Source organism: Varanus komodoensis, unplaced genomic scaffold (assembly GCF_004798865.1).
Source record: "Varanus komodoensis strain SLA01 unplaced genomic scaffold, ASM479886v1 scaffold13_3, whole genome shotgun sequence".
Lineage (NCBI taxonomy): Eukaryota > Metazoa > Chordata > Lepidosauria > Squamata > Varanidae > Varanus > Varanus komodoensis.
The window spans coordinates 10124774-10147043 of record NW_025335409.1 but is presented as its reverse complement, the minus strand read 5'-3'; the positions used below and the strand labels follow the sequence as shown (position 1 = coordinate 10147043).

The window sequence follows — 22270 nt, the reverse complement described above, 5'->3', positions numbered from 1 at the left end:
AATGCGGATTACTTACAAGTGACAGTTCCCCAAAGGGCTTCCTGCTAGATTGCACAGCAGCTACTCATGGGAAATTAGACAGTAATTACTCCTAGTGCATGTTGTAATAAAAAAGAGCATTCATAATGTTTTCAATGGTTTGCATGCACTCCCAGCCCAAGATATAATGACAAGAACAACAACTTGCTCATCTTTAAGAGGTTCAACTGCTCGAGAGATGAAATCTGATGCAAGTGAAAGAGAAAAATAAGATGGTCGCATCATTTCCAGAATTCTTCCTAATGACAACAATTACTGAACAACTTCAAAGGCACAAGCCAGTTTCACTGTGCAATCTAACAATGGACTAGATTATCCAGTGGATTGTCTCAGAATTAATGCGAAATGGCTAAATCAGAATTCAATACGAGAGGGAGATGCAGTGAGCCTCAGGCTCACTTACTGCTCTCCATCTTTTGGCACAAGGTATTTGAAAGTATTAACATCTGGTTTATCTACTGCTTGCCCAGTCATATGGTTTGTCCTAAATGTGTCCGGGGGCATAAGGTTTGGTGCAGCAGTGCTCACTGGCACCAGCTGCCACCTCTGAGAGTAAAACAGATCCATTTCCCAAGAGCTTGTGGGCCTTTGAGAACAATGGGCCATGGATTTCCCCTGGATCCTTTGTGCTGGGCTCCTCGGCAGCCCACCTGTGTCCTGGGCAGGGCACAGCAAGGTTGTCCCCAGAACACTGTGAGCGGCCTGGATGCTGCCACACATTGCACAGCTCCAAAGATTGTTGTGCCTCTCATAAGTTTTTCCCCAAAGAACACAATCTAAGTTTTTGCGAAAACAGTGTAAACATTTATTACAAATTCAGAAGAAAGTACAGAAGGGAGAAAGGCATGGTCGGAGGTTGAGCACAAAGCTAATCTGTGGCAAAGAACAAATGAAAGGGAAAATACCATTTTGTCGGCACAGCCCTGTATGAATCTGCCTTTCTCGCTCCCTGAAGATCCTCTGTTTCCTTGGCAATGCTCTCCTGGTGCATGTATCAGGATGTGCCCCCTTTGAGGAAAAGTTACATTTGGGTGCCTGCCCTGGAGAAGCCGTGGGCAATCTTTCCCAGGGCAGCCTCAAGCTCCATTACTTCCTGGATGCTTGTTCCTGGCACCTGCAATGGAGGAGGAAGATCCTCAGCCTCCCTTTTGCAGTGCAGCATATCTCCTCCGGTTTCTCTTGCAGAGCGGAGATTCTCGAGAATCTCTTGGTATTTGTCTGCTGACTGTTCAGGAAGGGCTGATCCCCAGCTCTGGGGTGGATGCTGGAAGAGGCGAACTGTTCAGGCACCTGGTGACTTGGGAATCATTTGTGTTGCTAACAGGCAGTGCTTAGCCTGCAGATGACCACAGCTAGCATCAGGGGCGCTGGCTTTCAGCTTAAGCAGCTGATCGCAAAATGAAGGTTTCTGGCTCTTGGGCCTAGGTAAGAAACTGAATGGAATCAGTATGGTCTGGTTGAGTTGACCACTCCAAGCCAACCATAATAATGGTTAAGGGATACAAGCTAATTTCAGCAGTTCAGTTTATTTTCCCCTAACCATAGTTATAATTATTCAACATTTGTGTTCAGACCATTCACTAAACTGAAGTTAAACCAGAGGAAAAAGTTTGGATTTGACCACTGTTTCAGCTCCTCACAACATGGCCACTCTGCACAAGTGGCCTTCCATCTGAGGCCCAATAGTTGTGTCAGGATACAAGCCCCATCATCCCCAGCCAGAGTGACCTATGGATGAGGTAATGGGAGTTGTGGTCTGACATATCTAGAAGGTGAGAGAAGGGACAAATGCTTCCTTATATCTTTTCCCCAAATGCCTTTAAAATGTCATGTCTGTCTTGACTCAACCTTGGTAGCTGCTCAAATGTAATTTTTAACATCTGGATTTTAGGTCCAGAGCTACACCACAACAAATGGCTATTAAATCATATTCTGACTATATAAAAATGTTTTCTACCTGAAGCCAAAGGTGCAGCTTTCAGGTGACAATGAAAGCTGGAGTCCTACCTTGAGCCTTCTCTTTAAGAAATGTTTGTGGTGTCCTTTACTACAAGTTCCTCCTTGCCTTTTCCTCTTTACTGCTACTATAGAAAACTCCCTCTAACATTATTTGTTACACAAGTTACAGGGGAAAGAGTGGTGGTAGGGAAAGTGAGCTGTTGCTTTTGGTGGCAGTCACACTTCAGCCACAATGCCTAATTACACCTTTATTTTAGCTCTTCTTATCTATGCTCCAACTAGTCTCATGTGGGTAGCAACACATTTATTACAGCTACATGTTTAAATTTTTAAAGCATACTTTTAAGAAATTATTTCAAATGCACCAAGAGAAAACCAGAATCAAATTATCTGCTTTATTATACTTTTATATCTGTATCCTCAAGAAGTTACAGACATATTCATAGCAGAGGAAATATTTGAAATCTAAGCTTAATGAGCTAGGGGAGATTCAGCCTTTAAAGATAATAATGAAACCTACCAAAGACTTCCCAAGAGGTTTTTCTGAACAACTTAAATATTGCACATTCCCTTTTTCCTACTGTAAATTACTAAATAAGACCATTTTGTTAAGAGCTATCCTGTAACGATCATCACTGTTTGATGTTTCTTGAAAATAAATGATGTTATATACAATCAGCAGCTCAAAGACTCAAACAGCACATACACAGTAGGCATTAAAGTTAATGATGGCTGATGTCAGCATCTGTTTTGATTTCAAATCATTATCAAGAGACCACATATTTCAGGTCAAGTTGCACATAGCCTGCAGTTCTCTCTCTGCTTTTAAATTTACTCAAAGGTAAGAATTTGGGCAATCCAGATGTATCTGGATTCTTCCCTACCAAGCCAAAAATCCCATTGTACAGCATCATCTGCATTTTTAAACATCCCTTTGTTTTGAGCAGGAAGCCAAATTTGGAGAGCTGCAATTGAGGAAGGAAGGACTGAACCTCCACTTCCCCTGCGTTTTGATCCCAACTGGGATCAGACCCTACTACAAGGGGGACCTGAAAAAAAATAGGAATTTATTTATTAAAAAATGTGTATTTTTATACGTTCAAACTTCAGTCCCTATCAAAGTGCTCTTCATTTGATGTAATACACCTATAGGGACTTTTTTTTCCAATGCCCAAAACAAGTTTTGAACTCATCAATTTTGATGCCGTTTAGTGCTTCTGCCAATTTTTGTTTCTGCAGTGCCACCTCTTCCACAGTGACAAAACATTTCCCTTTGAGAACTTTTTCATCTGGGGGAAAAAAAAAAGTTGCACAGGGCAAGATTGGGTGAATAGGGAGGGAGGGGCACAAGGATCACACTGTTTTTGGTCAAAAACTGCTGAACGCTCAACTGAACAAAATTCCACCACCACACATTGTTCATGTAAATCAGCCACCACGAATACGCAAATACATTGAAAGAGTCTCCAAAAGAAAGTCACTGAAGCCAATCACAGCCTCTCACAACAACCCAGCTGGGTACATGATGCAGGTGAGTTCCTGGAACGCTCACCTAGTGGAAGAAGCCAGTACTACAAGGCGCCTGCCTTCCAGAAAGTGACTCCTTGGGTTTGTTTGTTTTTTTTCAATTTTGCCCCCCCCCCCACATTCCTTTACTTCTGAGTAAAATAAAATCAGAAAAAGGCTTGCATACCAAGTCATGAAAGTGAGGATTGCACATTTATTCCAAGAACATTTTGAATGAATGAATAAATAAAGTTTAATATCACAGCAAGAGTCCTACCAGTTACAAGCTTTTCTTCAACACCAGAAATCACAGTTAGCTGTGATGGATCAAGTTTTCCAGGTGATATCCAAGATGTAAGAAAACACACCAGGGTCTAATATTAGGGGCATGTCCGCATGAGGCACCAGTGGTTTCTCACTCATGCTTCCCCATTCTTTGCAACCATTTCCATGGCTTATTTTAAAATGACAGAAGTGTGGTATTAATCTAGGAATCCCACTTTGAAAGGCTCATGTATTTTTGCAATTCTGCTATACTACAGTGCCACTGGTTGTGGTTGTGTGTGAAAAGTCTGAAAGTGGACACCATGGTGAAGCTGTGGGTTAAAAGCCTCATGTGGAGAAGTCGTAAGTGTCTATCTAATCAGACATTATACAGAAGAAAAGAAAGTGATAAGGAAGAAACAGGTAAAGAACGAAGGATACAGCAGAACAGATGAAATCTGCATTGTGGGTTACTTTGCCAAGTCATCTGGTATTTAAGCAAGCTGAAATAGCTAGTTCACATAGAAGGTCTATTTTTGAATTGCACAGTCATTAAATCATAGTAATTATACAGAAGCTCCTTAGGATAGCTCTGTTTGACATATTTTCACATGATAATTATAGGAATCAGGTTTTATAGGCGTTATAATCTGTCTTCAGATTCAAACACTCCGATTCAAGCGCATTTCAAGGTGAAAGAGTTGTCCTTCTTCATTTTCGATGCTCCAAACAAACAATGTGAAAAGTACTTTCATGGTTTCTCAGACACATAAACAAACTGAGAAAGTAATGAGTGCATACGCGGAGGGGTGGTGGAAGGGGGGAAATAAGTTCACAAGTTGAGACATGAAGCATGAGCATCGATGGAGTGGAAAGCATAAATATTTGTTTCGAATGCGGATGTACATTCCCAAACTCAGGGACGTCCTCCAAGTAAAACAGCAGCCACATTAACAGCTGTGCTGCTTGTGATTGCCTGGAAGGAGGAGAATATTGTTCATCCCATCCCAAGGGCATGATACAGACTCTTCCCTCACCGCCTTCATGCATTCAGAAGCCATCGGTTGCTTCCTGCTCAGCAACGGGTTTCACCAATTCAGGGTGCCTGTACACATTGTTACAGACATGTGCCCAACTGGCATTAAAGAATGAGACAAATGAAAAATAACCAAAGATCTGCTGGGATTTCTCAGGAAGGTAGAAAAGAGAAGGATTGCAGAATACCAACTTTAAACTGAAGGAAGGGAAGTTTTTAGACCCTAACACTGCAAGCAGGTGACTAATGATTTTCAAGTGCTTAAAGATGGAAATTGGTGTTCCCCTCCCCACTCCCATAACAATCAGAATAAATCATGCAAAATAGTAAAAAATGAAGACTAGATTATGGTGCCATGGGGAGAAATGTAGGTTTTCTTAATGTAGAATTTGGAATGCCTGAACACAAGCATGTTAAATTCTGCAGCAGTTCCCCAGTACAGACCTGACTATAGGGCCAGTTCTATATTAGGTACTCAACAAAAAAAAGTCAAAGCAACAGAAGATGTATATATATTTTTTCTATGGAAAACATTTTCAAGTATGGTATAGCATCTATGCTATAGGCACAAGTACAGAAAATTCTCTCTAAGAAAATGGATGTATGAACAAAATCCCCATATTACATCATTCTTGAACAGAGTGAAGTATTTCCACAATGAAAAAGAACAAAAAGGAGTTGCATGTGATTTTGTCACTGCTTTAAAATGTTTACAAAAAGCTTGAAAACTTTATTATGCTCTTGCTCTTTTATATGGCATTAGAATTATGCAGTATTCATGAATTCTTTCATTTAATTTGAGAGATTTTTCTTGAGGTAAATAGTACTTATTACACTCACAGGAATAGATTTTTTTCTAGGCTTTTGATATATAATTGAAAGCAATTTTATGAGTTTCTATTTAATTTGATTCTCCTGGTTCTAAATATTGGGAAAAGTGTCCAGATAGAAGAAGCCCCTTGTGGGTCAATGGAGGGTACAAACACTGCTGGCATAACCACATACAGATCCTACACCAGCATCCCCAACTCAGAAGCTCTCCAATGTTTTGAAAGACAACTCCCAGCATTCCTGAATACTGCCCATATGGCTAGGATTGATGGGAGCTGAAAGTCAAAACCCCTGGATCATACCAAGCTGAGTAAGCAGTCCTACATGCTTTGCCAAAACTTGGAGAGGATGTAAGCATAGATCTGTTCTTTGCACCAAACAACAGTTTGTGGATCTAGTGAAAGACAAAGGAGATCCCAGAAAAATAAAGCTTGCCCATTCCTATCATAAAGAATCATTGGAGATCTTTTGTTGTAGAGCTGGCAATACAAAAATAATGAGCCACATATTGTATTTACCTATGATGATAATAGCTGGATAGATAGATGATAGAAAAGGTCTACAATACAATGACTCAGGTCCATAGTCTATCCAAATGCCATCAAACTTAATTGGCTGTAGCTCTCAGAGTCTGCTAGAAACTTATTCCTACCATTTACAGCTTAAATCTACTGAATGAGGAGAGACCGTGTGATCTTTTGAACCCAAGATAGGCCCTGTCCCTCAGCGATGATGCCCCCCCCCCCCCATTAAACTTGTGCCTGGGAGGATAAGTTCATCTAAGCTCAGTTGTTCATATAGTAAAATTATACTGATTTTCACATTAGAAGGTTTTCCCACTAACATATTTCTCCAATAGATGTTGATTCAGTTAAAAGTATATCTCCAGCCTAAAAGTCAATAGTAAATAAAAACATTTGGTAATGTGTCCTCACTCAAATGACATCAGCTTTTAAAACTGTATAAATCAGCCTTTCAAAATTATGGAATTTCTCAAAACAGTGTAGCCGAAATGAAAAATAACTAAAATAACAGAATGGCTTCTATTCTAATCCATCAATTACAGTGCATTGTACATTATTAAAGTCAAATCTCAAAATAATTCACCAAATTTCTGTCATTCTGACAAGCTGCATGAGAAAACACATGTTACACACTACTTCCCCTCTGCTCAATCCTGTTGGCATTTCTGTTTTCACTTGTGTGTCATTTACAGATGCAGACACATAATAGTGGATGTGAATTTTAAATAAATTGGGGTCAGGCTCAGGTCTCTGACTCACTGATAAGATTTCACTGGAGCAGGAGGACTGTGGAATTAAAATGGGTAATTTTCCCCATTCCAAGACCGGGGAAAATTAGAATCCTAATTTTTCTACCTCTGAAGCTATTTGGATATGTAGTGAAATGCCATATCTATTCATTATGATCTGAATCCAATACTATGCCTTCTGTGCACAGATGGCGCTTTGATCCATCACATCCCTGGGAACATTCAATGGATCATGAACAGAGAGCCTTCCATGAACAAGAGAATAATGTTGGATGCAACCCTATTTAATTAGGTTTTTAAAACACATTTTGATGCCTCACTTTCAGTGGCCATTTTGAGTTACCAGGGCAGCAGGTAACTCCCTGATATTTTTGCCCTTTTCACACATACGTGTAAGAGTGTAAACTTCTGTGGAGAAGTAGGCTTGTACAGTCTACCCAGCTCCTTGGAGCATATGAAGGGAAGCTATTTTTTCAGAATCCAGTACACACAGGTCTGACTCACAAAGTCTTAACTTCCCAAATAAGGAATGCATGGATCATGCCTAAAGGCACCCTGCTCCATTTGGACTTCTGTCATCTGCTCTGGGCAACAGAGCAGGCAAAGAAGAACCATGTGTGACAGGTGAGCAGAACAGGACCAGTTTAGTACCACAACTATCACCATACTCCGGTGCTAGTGGAGTGACCTCAGCACCACACTCCAGCAATTTAACAATTACTATCGTAGGCAGGATACTATAGTCAGAAGCTGCACCAAAATGCAAGAGCTAAAGGACTGCGAGGCAGGGAATCTTAGCTATTGCTGGGAAGGTAGAAACCCTTGACAATCCTCTATAAATCACCTAGAGATCTATCAGCAGATCCCAACTTAGCTTTTGGCCACCTCTGCTTTAGACACCATGCCTGAAAGCCTTACTATATGTCAGGTACAATGTATGGATATGAGGCCAAAACAAGAGGTGGGAATAGTTGACCTTCAGGCAGCTGTAGACTCCTGACTGGGAAACATGGGGTTTCTAGATATTGGTAGGCGACAATGGCCAGTATAGTCAGTCAGCACAGTAAATGGTGGGAGTGATGGGAGCTGCAGTCCTAGAAGGCTATATTCCCCATCCCTGTTTTACATACTTTCAGATGCGCAAGGTTGCTGTCTCTTTTGCAGTGTATCAATACATCAAGAGTCATCTTGACACTGAATTGGGTTGTGATCATTCTTCTGTGTTGCTGTCACATCAGTCGGAAAAGCATACATTCAATCCCTTCTGTAATAAATGATCAGGTCCACCTACAAGGTTGCGCATTTGCTACTATCTCAAAGGCTGTTGCAAAGAGGAGGGTCAAGATCTCTTCTTGTTGATAACTGAGTGTAGGACATGGAATAATGAACTCAAGTGAATAATGAACTTGAATTCATTGCAAGGACCCTGATTCAGGCTAGATATCAGGAAAATTTCCTCACTGACAGAGCAATACAACAGTGAAACCAGTTGTCTAGGGAGGTCATAGGCTCTTCCACACTAGAGACATTCAAGGCAAAACTGGACAGCCATCTGAGTAGGATAGTGCAACTTGATGTCCTACATCAGCAGAGGGTTGGACTCAATGGCCTACATGGGCCAACTCTACTATTCCAACTCTACCATTCTACGATCAGCATGCAACCGACTTTCAACAACCTTCAGATGTGCTGAACTGCAGCACAGTCTGGCCATACTTGCTTAGGATGATGGGTTACCATCCAACAAAGCTGAAAGGCAACAGGTTGGGGCAGGCAGGCTTTCAATTAGGGTTCTTCCAGAGGAGACTATTTTCATTTTTTCTTACCATGTAAAATCCATTAAGGAGGAAAAGGCGGAATAGCTCAGCAATATCTTTTGCTGGGTGGCACTAAGAGATATGAAGACTGTGTCATGGCTTGCATATATATTTTCTGGGTGAAAAGCAGGCACTCTCACAATTCCATTGTACAATGGACTTAAACATACCCAGGATACATGACACCTTAAAGCACAAGCATAACTTGCTTCATACGGGAGAAGCATGTGCATTCACAGCAGTGCGAGACTATGCCGAATACACAGAAGTATTCATAGCATTAACATAGGCACTGGTCCTCCGATTCACTGGTCCCATTTTTTATCATCTTGCCCTAATGCATTGCTGCCCTTATTTTTGCTATTTGCAGATGCCTTGTTAAAATCTTGCTAGCCTGATTTGCTAATGTTACTATCTTCAGGGTTCAGTGAGCTCCGCTCAGAGTCTCAGATATTTAAATATCTGACTGGAAGAATACATCTGGTAGTTGCTACACATGCATGGAAATGCATGTGAACAGCCTGTGATTCCACACATTGTCACCATTCAGGCATATTTTAAACTTTAACTGTTTTATGGTAAGGGAAGGGGACCACATTCCCTTTAGTGTATTCTGTTGGGGGCCATATGCCAGCTGAGGGCAAAGCTAAAGTCAATGGCACGTGTGACCAGTGCAGTGCCAGTCCTTGTTTCATGCTCTCTCTCTCACACACCTTTTCTCTCTCTCTCTCTCTCTCTCTCACACACACACACACACACACTCTGCCACATCTCCAAGGTGATAAAGTTCTGAGACGGTCAATAGGCAATGCCTTTTCTTGCAAAAAAAAGTTAATACAAACAAAAAGCAAACATATCAATCTTGCAAGTAGAAAGCATGAGCAGGGCTAGGCTGGAGCCATTCTCCCCAGAGTCATATGTTCTGCTTCTAGGAAACATTTCAAGATGGGGAGTCATTCGAGAATGTTCTCCTTGCTCCCAGTCATTTTCAATTGAAGCAGTACAGTCCAATCTCAAGATCCTACCACTTGGTGTGATTCACAAATCAGAACAGACACCAACCCATTTTCAAAGCTGAGGGCCTCATGAAATCAATGTGAGGGCCTCAAGGTTGACTACCTCTGTTTCACGACAATTAGGTTTTACAATATATCTGTAACCAAAAAAACAAGACACACATAGATTTAAATTGACAGAGGATAAGCTAGTACAGAGTAAATCCAAACAGCATATAATGCAAGCAGATTATAGATCTTAAATAATGTACAATGGGAGAACAGATCTTAAATAATATGTAATGGAAGATGTATCTGATAGTGACTGATAGGTGAGGCTTAAGCTGCAGTCCTACATACAGTTACCTGGGAGTAAGCTTCATTTAATTCAATGGGGCTTACTTCTGAATAGTCTTGTGTAGGACTGTAATACCTGGATATTTCAAATATGTCCCTGTTGACGCCAGTGGAATTCATAAGGCTGTGTTAAAGGTGAATGCAATACAACAGGTATTATGGAATTCCTTTACTAATCTGATTAACTGTAATATCCCGCTACATCCAACCTGTCATACCAAGCACAGCTGAAATGAGCTTAGCTCTTCATTCAGGAAAATGCCTGTCAGCATGAACAAATCAGGACTACACACTTCATGAATGGAGCATGTAACAAGACTCGGTGAGGTTATTCACTACTTACAGCCGTCATATATATCAGTTGGTATATGGACTGCTGCGTGCTGGTAGGATGTTTGCCGACCGAAAACAGGATCCTCTTCAAAGACTGGTTTTATTCTCTGACTGCCAGTTTCACTCTCATTTCTTCCGGACTTTCCAAGAGAAAAAAAGAGTAAAATATTAAAGAAAATGCTAAGAATTCGTTGCATATGCCTCTTACAAATGATGACAAGAAGGAGCAGAGAGGTCTATTGTCATTAGCATTTTGCATCTAAACAAATGAACAAATAAAAGCAAAACTTGGGAGTAAATGATTAGCACACTGAGCAGAAAGAATATAGCCCAAGAATATAGAACGTGGTTTTAACCAAGTTCTCTGTCTCCTATGTCAGATGTCTATTGGAATTCAATGTTTAAATCTAGGACAGCATTCAAGTGCATTCTGCATCCCCAGGACACCACTACTTCATTTTCATTTCCTTTTGTTTCATTTCATGTGTAGATCCATGCAGAAGTGTTTGGCAGTTGTATGTTTTATAAATAATATTGAAAGGATCAAAGAAGCAAGGATACGGAAGGTAGAATGCTACAAAGGAACTGAGGACTAGCAAGGCAGAATAATGACACACACACAGTGAGTACAGGCACCAAAAGCCTATCAAAGAAGCCTCCTGGGGATTCTCCTAAAGTGTATGTACATCTGAGACACTGCAGGGGTTTTTAATCACGAAGTCTAGTCTAGTGCTGGGAAGGGATTTTGGTCAAGATCATGGCAAAGGAAGAAAGAGTTAAATCTCACCTCCCTGCAAACTGTGGTCCCATTTCCAAACAGCCACCCCTCCCCCACACACACACATTAATTTTAAAAAATTACATGTAATTGCACATTTAATTGCATGTGCCTGTGCGGCTAAGCCCTTAGGCTGACTACAGAAACTTAAGGTGATACAGTCCTGAGATGATGGAATAGATGTAACCAAACAAAACTTCTTTGTAAGGGGGAAGTCTGGCCTAGAACGATTCCCCATGATATGCAACTATTACAACTTCAGAGAGGGTCTGTTCATTCATTCGTTTGGTTTTACATGGCAGGTGATTCAAAGATGGTCTCTTCTACCCTTCCTGTATTGTCAACGTCACCTTCCACCACCTGAGGTTTCTACCACCTGAATCCTACAAGGAAAGCCAGTGCCTCTTTTTCACAGCTAACAATCAACATGTATCGGTTGCAGCCATTTCCAGAAAACATGCGTCGGTTGGGAGCAAAATCTCACACTTTGTTATTCCTACCAGGGCAGCAGTGCCCTTCCAGCAAATGTGTTTGGTCAAGGCATAGGGCCCTCCAAAAGTAGCACGGTGGCAAAGAAACCATGCAGCACTTTATTTGGGTTGGCAACTAAAATCATGAAATGTTAAAAGAGCCTCAAAGATGTTCTCATTTGACCCAATTACTGTTTCCCTATAACTCTGATTGGTGTATGTACATGCTGCACCAAATGCATTGTATTGCCGCCAGCTGTCTAAAATAATGAGCCAGTTTAATTCTGTAAATGAGGCACCAACAATGAATTGTTGAAGTGAGAAAATGTGTCACGCAGGCATCCCTTTGATAAATATCCAAGTGCAACCATTTGTTTCCCCAAATAAATACAAAGAGCAGCACTACCTATGTTTCCACTGAACTATGCAAAACACAATATGGAAAGTATCAAATGATCTGTCCTTTTGTGTAACATCCAAATGGGAAGCTAGTGATCTAATCAGTATAATGCTTATGTATTCCCTCTCCTCCAGGATAATTGGTGTAGGAAAGAAGAGGGAGTATAGCTTATCCAGCTCTAACACACTCTTCCTACCCTTGTCTTTTACATAATAACAAGCCAAAATATATAGGGTGAGAAAAGCACATTTCTTAGAATGTCTCCTATCATACCCTATTGCCCAATCTTTATAAAGTTTGAGGTCCATTTCACTCCTTACAGAAACACACAGCACCCCTCTGCATGTGTCCCAAAGCTGAAAGACTTGTCTTCACAAGGCTCTCAAATGCACAGGGAATGGTAGCTGCTTTTAGCTAAATGCAATTGCAATCTTACTTCAGATCTTCCGGTTTCACCTGAGGTGCTTGGGATGGACATGTCCTTCCATTCTCTCCACTCCTTTCATTCTGTAACAGCTGCATCAACCCTCAGTAAGAATTAGGGAAGGACAAATCTGTCTACTTTCAGTCTGTGTCCATTTCACATATATTTAGTAATGCATCCATTTCATCCTGCTTCCACATCAATCTGAAATTTATGTACTTAAAAAGACCAGCACAAAAATTTGGTTTGCTTGTGCAACACTGCATTAAATGCAGCACTGCATTTAAAAGGAGTGTTGTTGTTTTTAATAAAATATGCAATTTTTGTGGACATTTTACTAAAATATGCAGATTTGATACTTTAAAAAAAGTCAAGAACTGTATCACAAAATTGAGAGAAGTGCAAATTATGGAAGAAAACTCCATTCTAATCAAGTATTATTTAATTACTTGCTTAAAACATTTATAGGCTGCCTACTCTACCTATGGCATCTCTAGATAGCTCACACACTTCTAAAAACAGAATGTTAAAATTCAACAATAAAATTTTAAACAATAAAAACCCAATTAACCTAATACAAATATAACGTTCCAATAAATTAATATACTCAGCAGGCCATAATGGCATCCATGGGAGGAAACAGGTATTAAAATATCTTTTAAAAAGATAAGTCTTTGCCTGGCGCCAAAAGAAATACAGAGATGGTGTCAGGCGAATCTCCTTAGGGAGAGCATTCCAAATATGCGGAGCACCAGTAGAAAAGTCCCTCTTCCTTTTGGCCACCCAACTTACTACCCTGAGGCATGGATCCCACAAAAGAGCCCCTGCATCCATCTCAAGGCTTGGAGAGGTATAGATGGGTATAAACGGTCCTCCAGATAACCCAGGCCAAGGCTATTTGTGTGAGTAAGTCAGTTCACTCAAAGGTGCAGACCAAACAAGCATCCCTATCACTATTCTTTCCTCCCCTGTTGCTTGTAAGATACCAAGAACTGATTCAAATGAATGTCTCTACCTTCCTTTTCCCCAGTTGTACTGCACCTGTTACATGTGCAGCACAGAAATAAACAGTAGAGTGATAAAAGGATCAGAAAGTTTTGCAGTGGCGTACAAAACTGAGTTGCACTTTTGACAAATATTCCAGGCACCTGCCATCTCCAGAATTATATCAATCTATATTTCAAGGTGGCATGATGCAGTCAGAGTGTTTTCCTAGAAGGAGGTTACTTCACGCTGAGAATGAGGCTGTGGGAAAGAACTGTACACCCCTGGCACTTCAAGGTGCCAACCACAAAAGCCTCTCATGCATATGCACATAAATCTTTGACTTCTAAGTATCATATATATGCTAGCTTCTATTAAGGGCCAGTGTGGCACAGTGGTTAAGGGTGTGGGACTGAGACTTAGGAGATCTGAGTTCGAGTCCCCGCTCAGCTATGCAGCTCAATGGGTGACTTTGGGCCAGTCACAAACTCTCAGCCCAACCTACCTCACAGGGTTGTTGTTGTTGCGAAGGTAAGATTGAGAGGAGGAGGAGAATTATGTAAGCTACTTTGACATTTTTTTAAAAGAAAAATGTAGGATATAAATAAATATACAAACATGGCTAATAATCAGTGTGGGACATATGAAGATGACTATTTCTCAAAATAAACCAGGGACAAATTATTTTTTTAATAAACCACTGAAGCACAGCATTAATAATTGGGCCCTGGTAAAAAGTGAGTGGAAATAAAAAATAAAATAAAAAGTGAGTGGAAAACAGTAAGTTATATTCAAGGGGCTGAAGAATAGCCTGATAAAGTTCAATGGAATAGTTGTTTCACCTATTAATGAAGTTAGCTATTATTTCCATGAGGCATTTAATAAAAATCACACAGTAAAATATTAGTCAAGCAGAGTAATAAGTCTTTAATAAATTTGGGGAGATCTCCTGAGGATATTTATAGTAATATAATGATCATACCAAAACAGGTTTAAATTATTTTTGTCAATACTCTAAACTATATTTGTTATATTTTCCATACCCCATAAAGTTTTTCATTGTGACCTCCTCTACTCCCTGAAAGAAATGAAGCTCATATATTGTGAAGCAAAGTAATCCAATACAGCGCTGAATACAATTAAAACCTAACTCCAACCAATTTCTCTCCTGAGGCAGGAGCTGAAATGCAATCAATAATGACACGGGAAAATCCCACAGGAGATGGGCACGAAGATTAATTTTCCATCTATTCAAACTCTGCCTTCATTTATTGAATTACATTGTTCTCTACCACTGACAGTCAGCAAAATATCTCTCACACTTCTTTGAAATAAATCTCCTGACCAATTTGTCCCTGCCTTGGATAGCAGATAGCATCCATTTCTTTCTTCAGTTCACATTTAAGGCATTATCTTATGAAACTATGGCCTTCAATTCAGTTAACTGAAAGCACGGCATGCCTCTTAAAGACAAACCTATAAAAGAAGGCTGATTTTCAAAGCAAATGGTGATGCTCCTGACCAGAGGTCACACTATGTATGTGGGGGGAGGGGGATGTACCCAAACCGAACAGATGACTTCAAAGTTCTATACAAGCACATATCATGGAGCTTTCTTCTTTTTTGAAAACAGGAAGAAATCTGTGCAATCTCTTGTAAAGTAATCTGATTTTTAAATGTTCTAAGCAAAAGAATTTTGTACAGTTTGTACAATGTTTCTTTTTGTACAATCATTGCAGAACAAAAATAAACAAACAAACCACCTTTCCCTTTTTTTCCTCATCCTACTGCTCAAAATCAGAAAATATGCACTGAACCCAGCATCACAAATACTCCCCCCACCATGTGTGTATGTGTGAGCAGAGCCGGCTGGTGCCGGAGGTCAGACTAGATGGCCCGGGAGACCCCTTATGACTCGCTCTGTTTCTATGTTTCTATCTGAGCATGTGTATTCCAGACACCATTTCCCCCCAGCATGCAGCATTCTGTCCCTGCAACCCAAATTTCCCATTCCTGATCCTCAGTAATCTACCAGCATCCTGTGGACACTGGTATTAAGGGGCATTACAGTTAAGATGGTACTTCTGTCCATCTTGAGTTCCCCCAAGTCTGTTGACAGTCCCCCTTATAGAGACGTTCTTGCCACATAAGGATCCAAATTCAACCTGTGTTTTGGCACTAAAGGAATGATAGCATGATAAAATGTCAACTGAGATCATATAAAGTCATTAATTTTCTTTTAGTTTATGGATTTCAATCTGAACAGTTTGGTTAACAGGGAACCTCTTTAACATGTATTAATATATGCCAAATATTTCACCACCATCATTTCAACTGTGTTCATTTTTCCATATTAACAGGGGCGGAAATTGATGGCAGTCCACATGTTGGTGGACTCCAGTTCTCATCAATCCCAGACAGCATATCCAATGGTCAAGGACAATGGGAGCTGCAGCCCAATTACATCTGGAAGGCTGAAATCTCCCCACCACTGTACTATATAGGACAAGAATGTAAATTTACACTATTATTATTCTTATTATTGCATTTATATCTTATCTTTTTTACTGTTGTGAGTAACCCAAGGCAGCTTCATTTTATCATCACAATCAAGAACCTTGTGAGATAGGTTTGGCTGAGAGTCTGTGACTAGCTCAAAGTCACCCAGTGGCCAAGGAGGCCTAGAACCTGGATTTCTAGGTCCTCAGTCCTACACATTAATCACCACACTGCATCAGCTCACTACTAGTAGAGAACTACCGCAAATAGGGAAGGAAAAAGTAGGGCCAAACCAACAAAATGAAGAACTTTCAGAACCTTTCAGCAGGAGGTTGAAATAATCTGTACTGCTTTCTACTGTTTCTACAAAGGGTGTCTAGGAAAGAGTGAAATACATATCTAACAACACTTCTGAAATGTTCACTACCAAAAATTGTTAGATCCTAAAGCATGTCAAAATATTGGATGCTTTGCTTCTGATGTGCTTCTGTTAAGCCAGCACATCACACTCAGAATAAAGTCAGACTTTCCAAAATTGCTGCAATGCACACCTCACCATCCCCTTACCCCATGCCTTGCATCAACAACTGTTCTGTTCATTTTGAGCTCTTTCACCCATCAGAGCTTGCTCCTCCCCACACTGTCATAGGATAGGTGCATGATGCAATTCTGTGGCCTTTGGCAAACAAAGTTGTGGATCAGGTTATGGTACGGGATGTGTACGTGGGAAATAGTGGTTGCATGCATGATTGGCGGGAGGGAGGTTTGGCAGAATGGGGTATACATAAAAAACAAGAAAGATGCAGGATCATCTTAAGGAAAATTAATATGAAAATAGAGTGGAGACAGATGTTGGTTGTTTATGGGTTTGCACAGGTGTGAATGGGTACATGTGTGCAAAAATGCAAGTGTGTGGGAGTGCACGTGTGGAAATGTAGTGGGTACACACTTTGCTTCCCAGAAGGTTAACCATGATGGAATGTGTTACAAGCATTTAAGATGTCAATTTTTTTTTAGAAATTCTACAATGGAATTTTAAAACTTCTCCTACTCAGATTTAGGCCACAGACTTGGAATCAAACAGGAAAGGAACTCTTCAGCTCTTTAGCTGAAAAGACATCAGCAGAATTTCTTGCAAAAGTTCCTGAAAAGTTAAAAATAGATAACTTGCTGAAGAAAGCAGTCAAACTCTAGCCTGAAACACACTTTAAAATGCACGACAAAACCTGACACTGCTCAGCTAAAAAATGTCCATAAAATTTAATGCATTTTATTCATAAAAGGATACCAACAGATGAAATCACAGAATGAGCAGAAATTGTAGAATTAAAAAGTTAGATCATTTGCTGACAGAGAAGTTGAAGACAGAAGAACCTGAAGAAAAAGTATTTTTTATGTAAGCCTCAGGTGAATTAATATTCATTACCAAGTTGTGAAGTCATGATGTGGATAGAGGATTACTGCCTGAATAGTTAATAACAACACTAATAATGATAATAGAAGAAATGCATAATCACAACAGGCAGATTGTCTGGATATATTGCTGATGTCTTGTCAGATTTATTTATGCCAGTAGAGGAAATAATAAGTTGTAGCAATAGTACAGAAAAGTTTGCAACTGAATAACTAACACTGAAGAAAACAGAATTAATATGACCATAGAACTGAAAACTAAATGAATGATGAAATATTACGAAAGATGACCTGGAAGTAGTTGTACTGAAATACAGTGGTGCTTATAGAAATTGTTAATGATTGATCTATAAGCATTTATAACTCAACACAAATGGAAGCAATTGTTTATATAGACTCCTCCAACTTAACTACCCAGGTTTTGTCTCAGTTCACTCAGGAATGGCCTAAGTGGTAAATATCCCAAAAACAAAGTGACCCAATATTAAAATAGCTATAAAATAATATTTGCACAGAATTGCTAGAAATCTCAATGACAAACATATGCACATACTTTCACACATGAGTATAGGCATGTGCCCCCTTGGCTTAATGGAGAACAGTTGCCATGTTGCTCTTCTCCTCCTACAGTTGATGTACCAACAGCCACACCAACCTGACTGTCAGTGAGAAGATAAGACAAGAAGACCTTATCCACTTACTTGACTAAGTCCAACTTCAATTTGGTTTACCTTCTCCATTAAGAAACATCATTATAGACCTATTCAGGGGATCGTATTAACCCTTAATTACATGAGGTCGTAGTGAAAATGTGTGGGCTATTCATCAACAGCTGATGTACATGTCAGTGCAGCCCTTTGCCATGAGATTGTCTTCAGTCTGAAGAGGACCTTTCGGTGAGTACAGATGAATGGATCCTCTTCCCACACAGGTAAGAATTTTGATTGGCCAGGGTTGCCATCCTGGAGGAAGAAGCCCTATGCACATATATCCATAGTCCAATAGGCCATCTTCTGGCTGACACTGAATCTGCATTGGGAAGAGATCTGGCTGGCATGTGAATCTGTAGTGATGGAGTTATTCAGCATGTCCTCTTCAGGAATTCAGTACTGAATGTCTGAACAAGTTTCCTTGACCCAATGAAAGAGCTGATCCCTGAATCTACTTATTTTTCTCTCCTGTCTCTTCTTGCCCCCACCCATTTTTCATTCTTGTTATTTTATTATTTGCATTTTATGATCTTTTAAATTGTCTTTAATCTTTAATCTGACCAATCCTATGCAGATTTGGGGGGGGGGGGACTCACAAAAAACCTTGCAGCATATTTATTGCTCTAAACCTGAACAGGATTGCACTTTCAGTCACTTTAGGGGTACCCAAATAGAAAAGCAGGGGAAATATAAGATGTTAAGTCAAGTCTTTTCTGCTAAGCTATAAGGTGTTATTTCATTTGTAAACTTCCTTAATGGAACATTAATAGAAAGGTCAAATCTAAATAAAGGAAATAAATAAGTACAAAAAGAAATGCCCACATTGAATTCTTCACAAGCAATCTACACCTAATCAACACGCACAGGAGTGCAGCAGCGAAAGTGTGTTTCATTTGTGAAGTTTAAAAGTGATGTTTCTTAATCAATATATTTGGCTTAGAACAAATCAGACTTGGAGAACTATATGTCAATTACCAAATCCATCCAGCCTTCTCCAACGTTGTGCCTTCCAGACACTTTTGGACAGCAACACCCAGAATCCCCAGTCAATGGCCCTGCTGGATTGGAATTCTGGAAGCTGTGGTCTAAATGCCTCTGAAGGCCACCAGGTTGGGGAATGCTGCCTAGTCCATTTTACCTGTGGCTACCAAAATATAAATAGTCATAGCTTCCAGAAGATATCAAGTCACTAGTAAGTTTGCAAGAAAAAGGAATTCTAATTTTGAGAAGTAGCTACCAAGTATATATATATACGTATATATGCATAAGAACATAAGAAGAGCCCTGCTGGATCAGACCAGCCATCCATTCAGTCCAGTAATCTGTTCATACAGGACCAGGTAGTTGCCCACAGGAAGCCCACAGTCAGAACATGAGTGCAACAGCACCTTCCCACCCTTGTTCTCCAGGAACTGGTGTACAAAGACAGGCTACCTCTTATCCCCAAAGTAGCATGTGGCTTATCCTCCACGAATACATCCAATCCCTGTAAAGCCATTCAAATGGATGGTCCTCACTACATCTTGTGGAAGCTAATTCCATAGTCTAATTATGCACAGTGTGAAGAAGCACATCCTTTTATCTGTCTTGAATCACCCACCAAATACCTTCATAGGATGACCCTGGGTTCTAGTAGTCTCCCTGTAGTCCTCCTGTTTGGGAGTTAGAGTTGCTTTGATCAGTTTGTAATACAAATGGAAACCTATTTTACATAGCATTCTCAAGCACTATAAATGAATTTCTTCCAACTTCCCCCCTACAGCAACAACAGGTCACATAAATAGCACAAGAGGGGTTCTATGTTTATGCAATATTCATGTATTGATATGCTCAAAGGTGCTCATTATGACCCAGTGCTCAAGATTCCTAAGGGACCTTCATTAATGCCAATGAAAGAGAAAGCCAAAAGAAAATGTCATATGTTGTTCAGGTCTTAACACCTTGCTCTTCTCAGACACGAGGAGAATTCTTGTCATTCTCTGTGTTAACTGGATTGCGTGTCATTTAGCTTTGCCAAAGCTAGCGAGGCAAGGGCTTGCCTCTGGCCTAGGAATCAGCATCAGCACATGGCAATGTCAGGAATGAATTCTGCAGAGCAATGATCAAAGATGGTCAAAGATACATAGGAGATTAAAATGCAGGCAGCCTTCAAAGCTTGTGGACTAGAATGCCTACACTTACACATGCTATATTTCACCACAGAATCAATCAAAAGGGTAGTAATGGTCTGGGATCATGGGCTAGGACAGCCTTCCCCAACTAGATGTTCTCCAGATTCTTGGACATTTCACATCCCAACCATCCAACATGGTCAATGGCTTGACTAGCTGCGAATCATAGGAATAACAGTCAAAAATAGGGGTAGGGGCAGGTTGGAGCCAACATCCAGCAGAGAGCCCACATCTCCTTCATTCTTGTGACAGAGAGCAAAAAGAATGAGCCCATTTCTTCCAAACTGCTTTTACTGAAGTACCACAATAGCAAACAATTGTGTTGAATTAATTTACCACAGAAACGATTACACTGTGCTGATTCTTGCCAGTTCCACTCAAGGTTTTTTTTAATAAATATATAAATGGGAGCACTCTCAAAGGGAAGAAGTATTCTATTAAAATGATGAATCACTAGCTTCAGGGCTGAATGTTGATCTTTAGCATGGCATAAACACAGCCTTCATAGAGAATACTTCTGGGACTGAATTAATACAAACTTGTGTTCAAGGAAGGATTCTTTGTATTATAATTTATAAACCCCTTAAATCTTCTTAGGATATAAGACAAGAGCAGTGTTATTCGTAAGATTAACATTAGGGTTGTTTTGTTTTTGTTTTGCTCAGGTAAACAGGCAGCTCCTGGGCAAAGATGCATATTCATGGATAGGATAGAGAGAACAAACTTGCATAGATTTGAATAATGGTATTAGTATATGATGGCTGGTTTTGCCATTGTGCATCCCAATTCAATACAGTTTAAGATTTAACACCTGCTCCTTCGTACCACGCTATCATTTATAATTTCACTGGTAGCAACACATTTACCAACCATTGATTGGAAATCAAGTCTCTCTGTAAATGGGAAGCCTGTAAGTCGCCTGGTGACATGTTTGATGGGCATGGAAGATGTTCATTTCTCAGTGAATCATTTTATGAAGTCTTGCTTTCCAAGTAGCCAGCGTCAATCATTCACTCAGTGTAAGTTCATCCGCTTCTCAACCAGCAAAATGGCATTAATTCATACTGGCATCCAAAATGCATTGTGGGAAAATGGAATCTGAGGTCTCAGGCAAGAAAAAAGTGGAACCCTGACTTATGTTTTCCTGAACAGCTGGAAAGACAGGAGGGGTATGTAGGTGTGGGATACTGATGTTTAGAGGTAAAGGTCAGTACAGACACAACACAGAAATTTACCTTCCAACTAATTCAATTCAGCAAAGGGATCTGTGAATTTGGAAGCCCAGCTCAAGGGAAAATTAGCCTTCCAACTGTACTATTCTTGAACTACCTATTCTTAAAGCAGCCATGTCTTTTATTTTAGCTGTACTAGGTCTGGACAGTAGTAACTAAATTGCTCTATGGCCAGATTATGTTACATTGCACATGTTCACCCCCCTAATTCATCTCACCCTATAGATTTATCTATAGGAAAATTCAAAAGTCAACTAATATATTCTTTCTCAGTTTCTCTCAGTCTCTAAATATACATTCCCAAACATATTCTTCCCAAAATATTAATTCATTTATTATTGGATATTTCTTCATATATGTAAATGTTATTCCTACTGTGCCGATATTAAAATTATTTTTCAAAATTACAAATATGCTGTATGGAGCACTTTGTTTAGTTAAACAAAATGTTTTAATCAATTAAGGGTGCAATCCTATGAATTTTTAGACACAAAAACATCCTACACCACCCAGCATTTCCCAACTAGACAATAATATTAATCCCTAAGACTTACCACTTTAAAAAACAGAGGTTTTGAATTGACAGACCTCATCTGTTAAACTAGAGTTACCACATTTCTATGTATATACTCGCCTTTCAGGAACAAGTGAAAAGCTGAGGGAACAGTGAAGAAACACAAGCTCCCCTCTACCCAAACCTGATTTTTTTTTTAAATGGAAGGAGTGTTTGAGGGTCCAGTCTACTTTGTATTCTAAATAGGTTACAGAAAGGACAATAA

General features: G+C 39.9%; 1 protein-coding gene across 6 annotated transcripts in view; it reads right to left on the bottom strand.

The window, feature by feature from the left end:
- The window catches only part of CACNA2D1 (calcium voltage-gated channel auxiliary subunit alpha2delta 1), a 452873-nt gene that overhangs the window by 177670 nt on the left and 252933 nt on the right, over positions 1-22270 (bottom strand). For all 6 annotated transcript variants that reach the window (XM_044423417.1, XM_044423419.1, XM_044423424.1 and 3 more), the window contains one exon: positions 10421-10550. In XM_044423417.1, coding sequence (XP_044279352.1) covers positions 10421-10550 — 130 coding nt within the window. The remainder of the gene's footprint in view (positions 1-10420; positions 10551-22270) is intronic.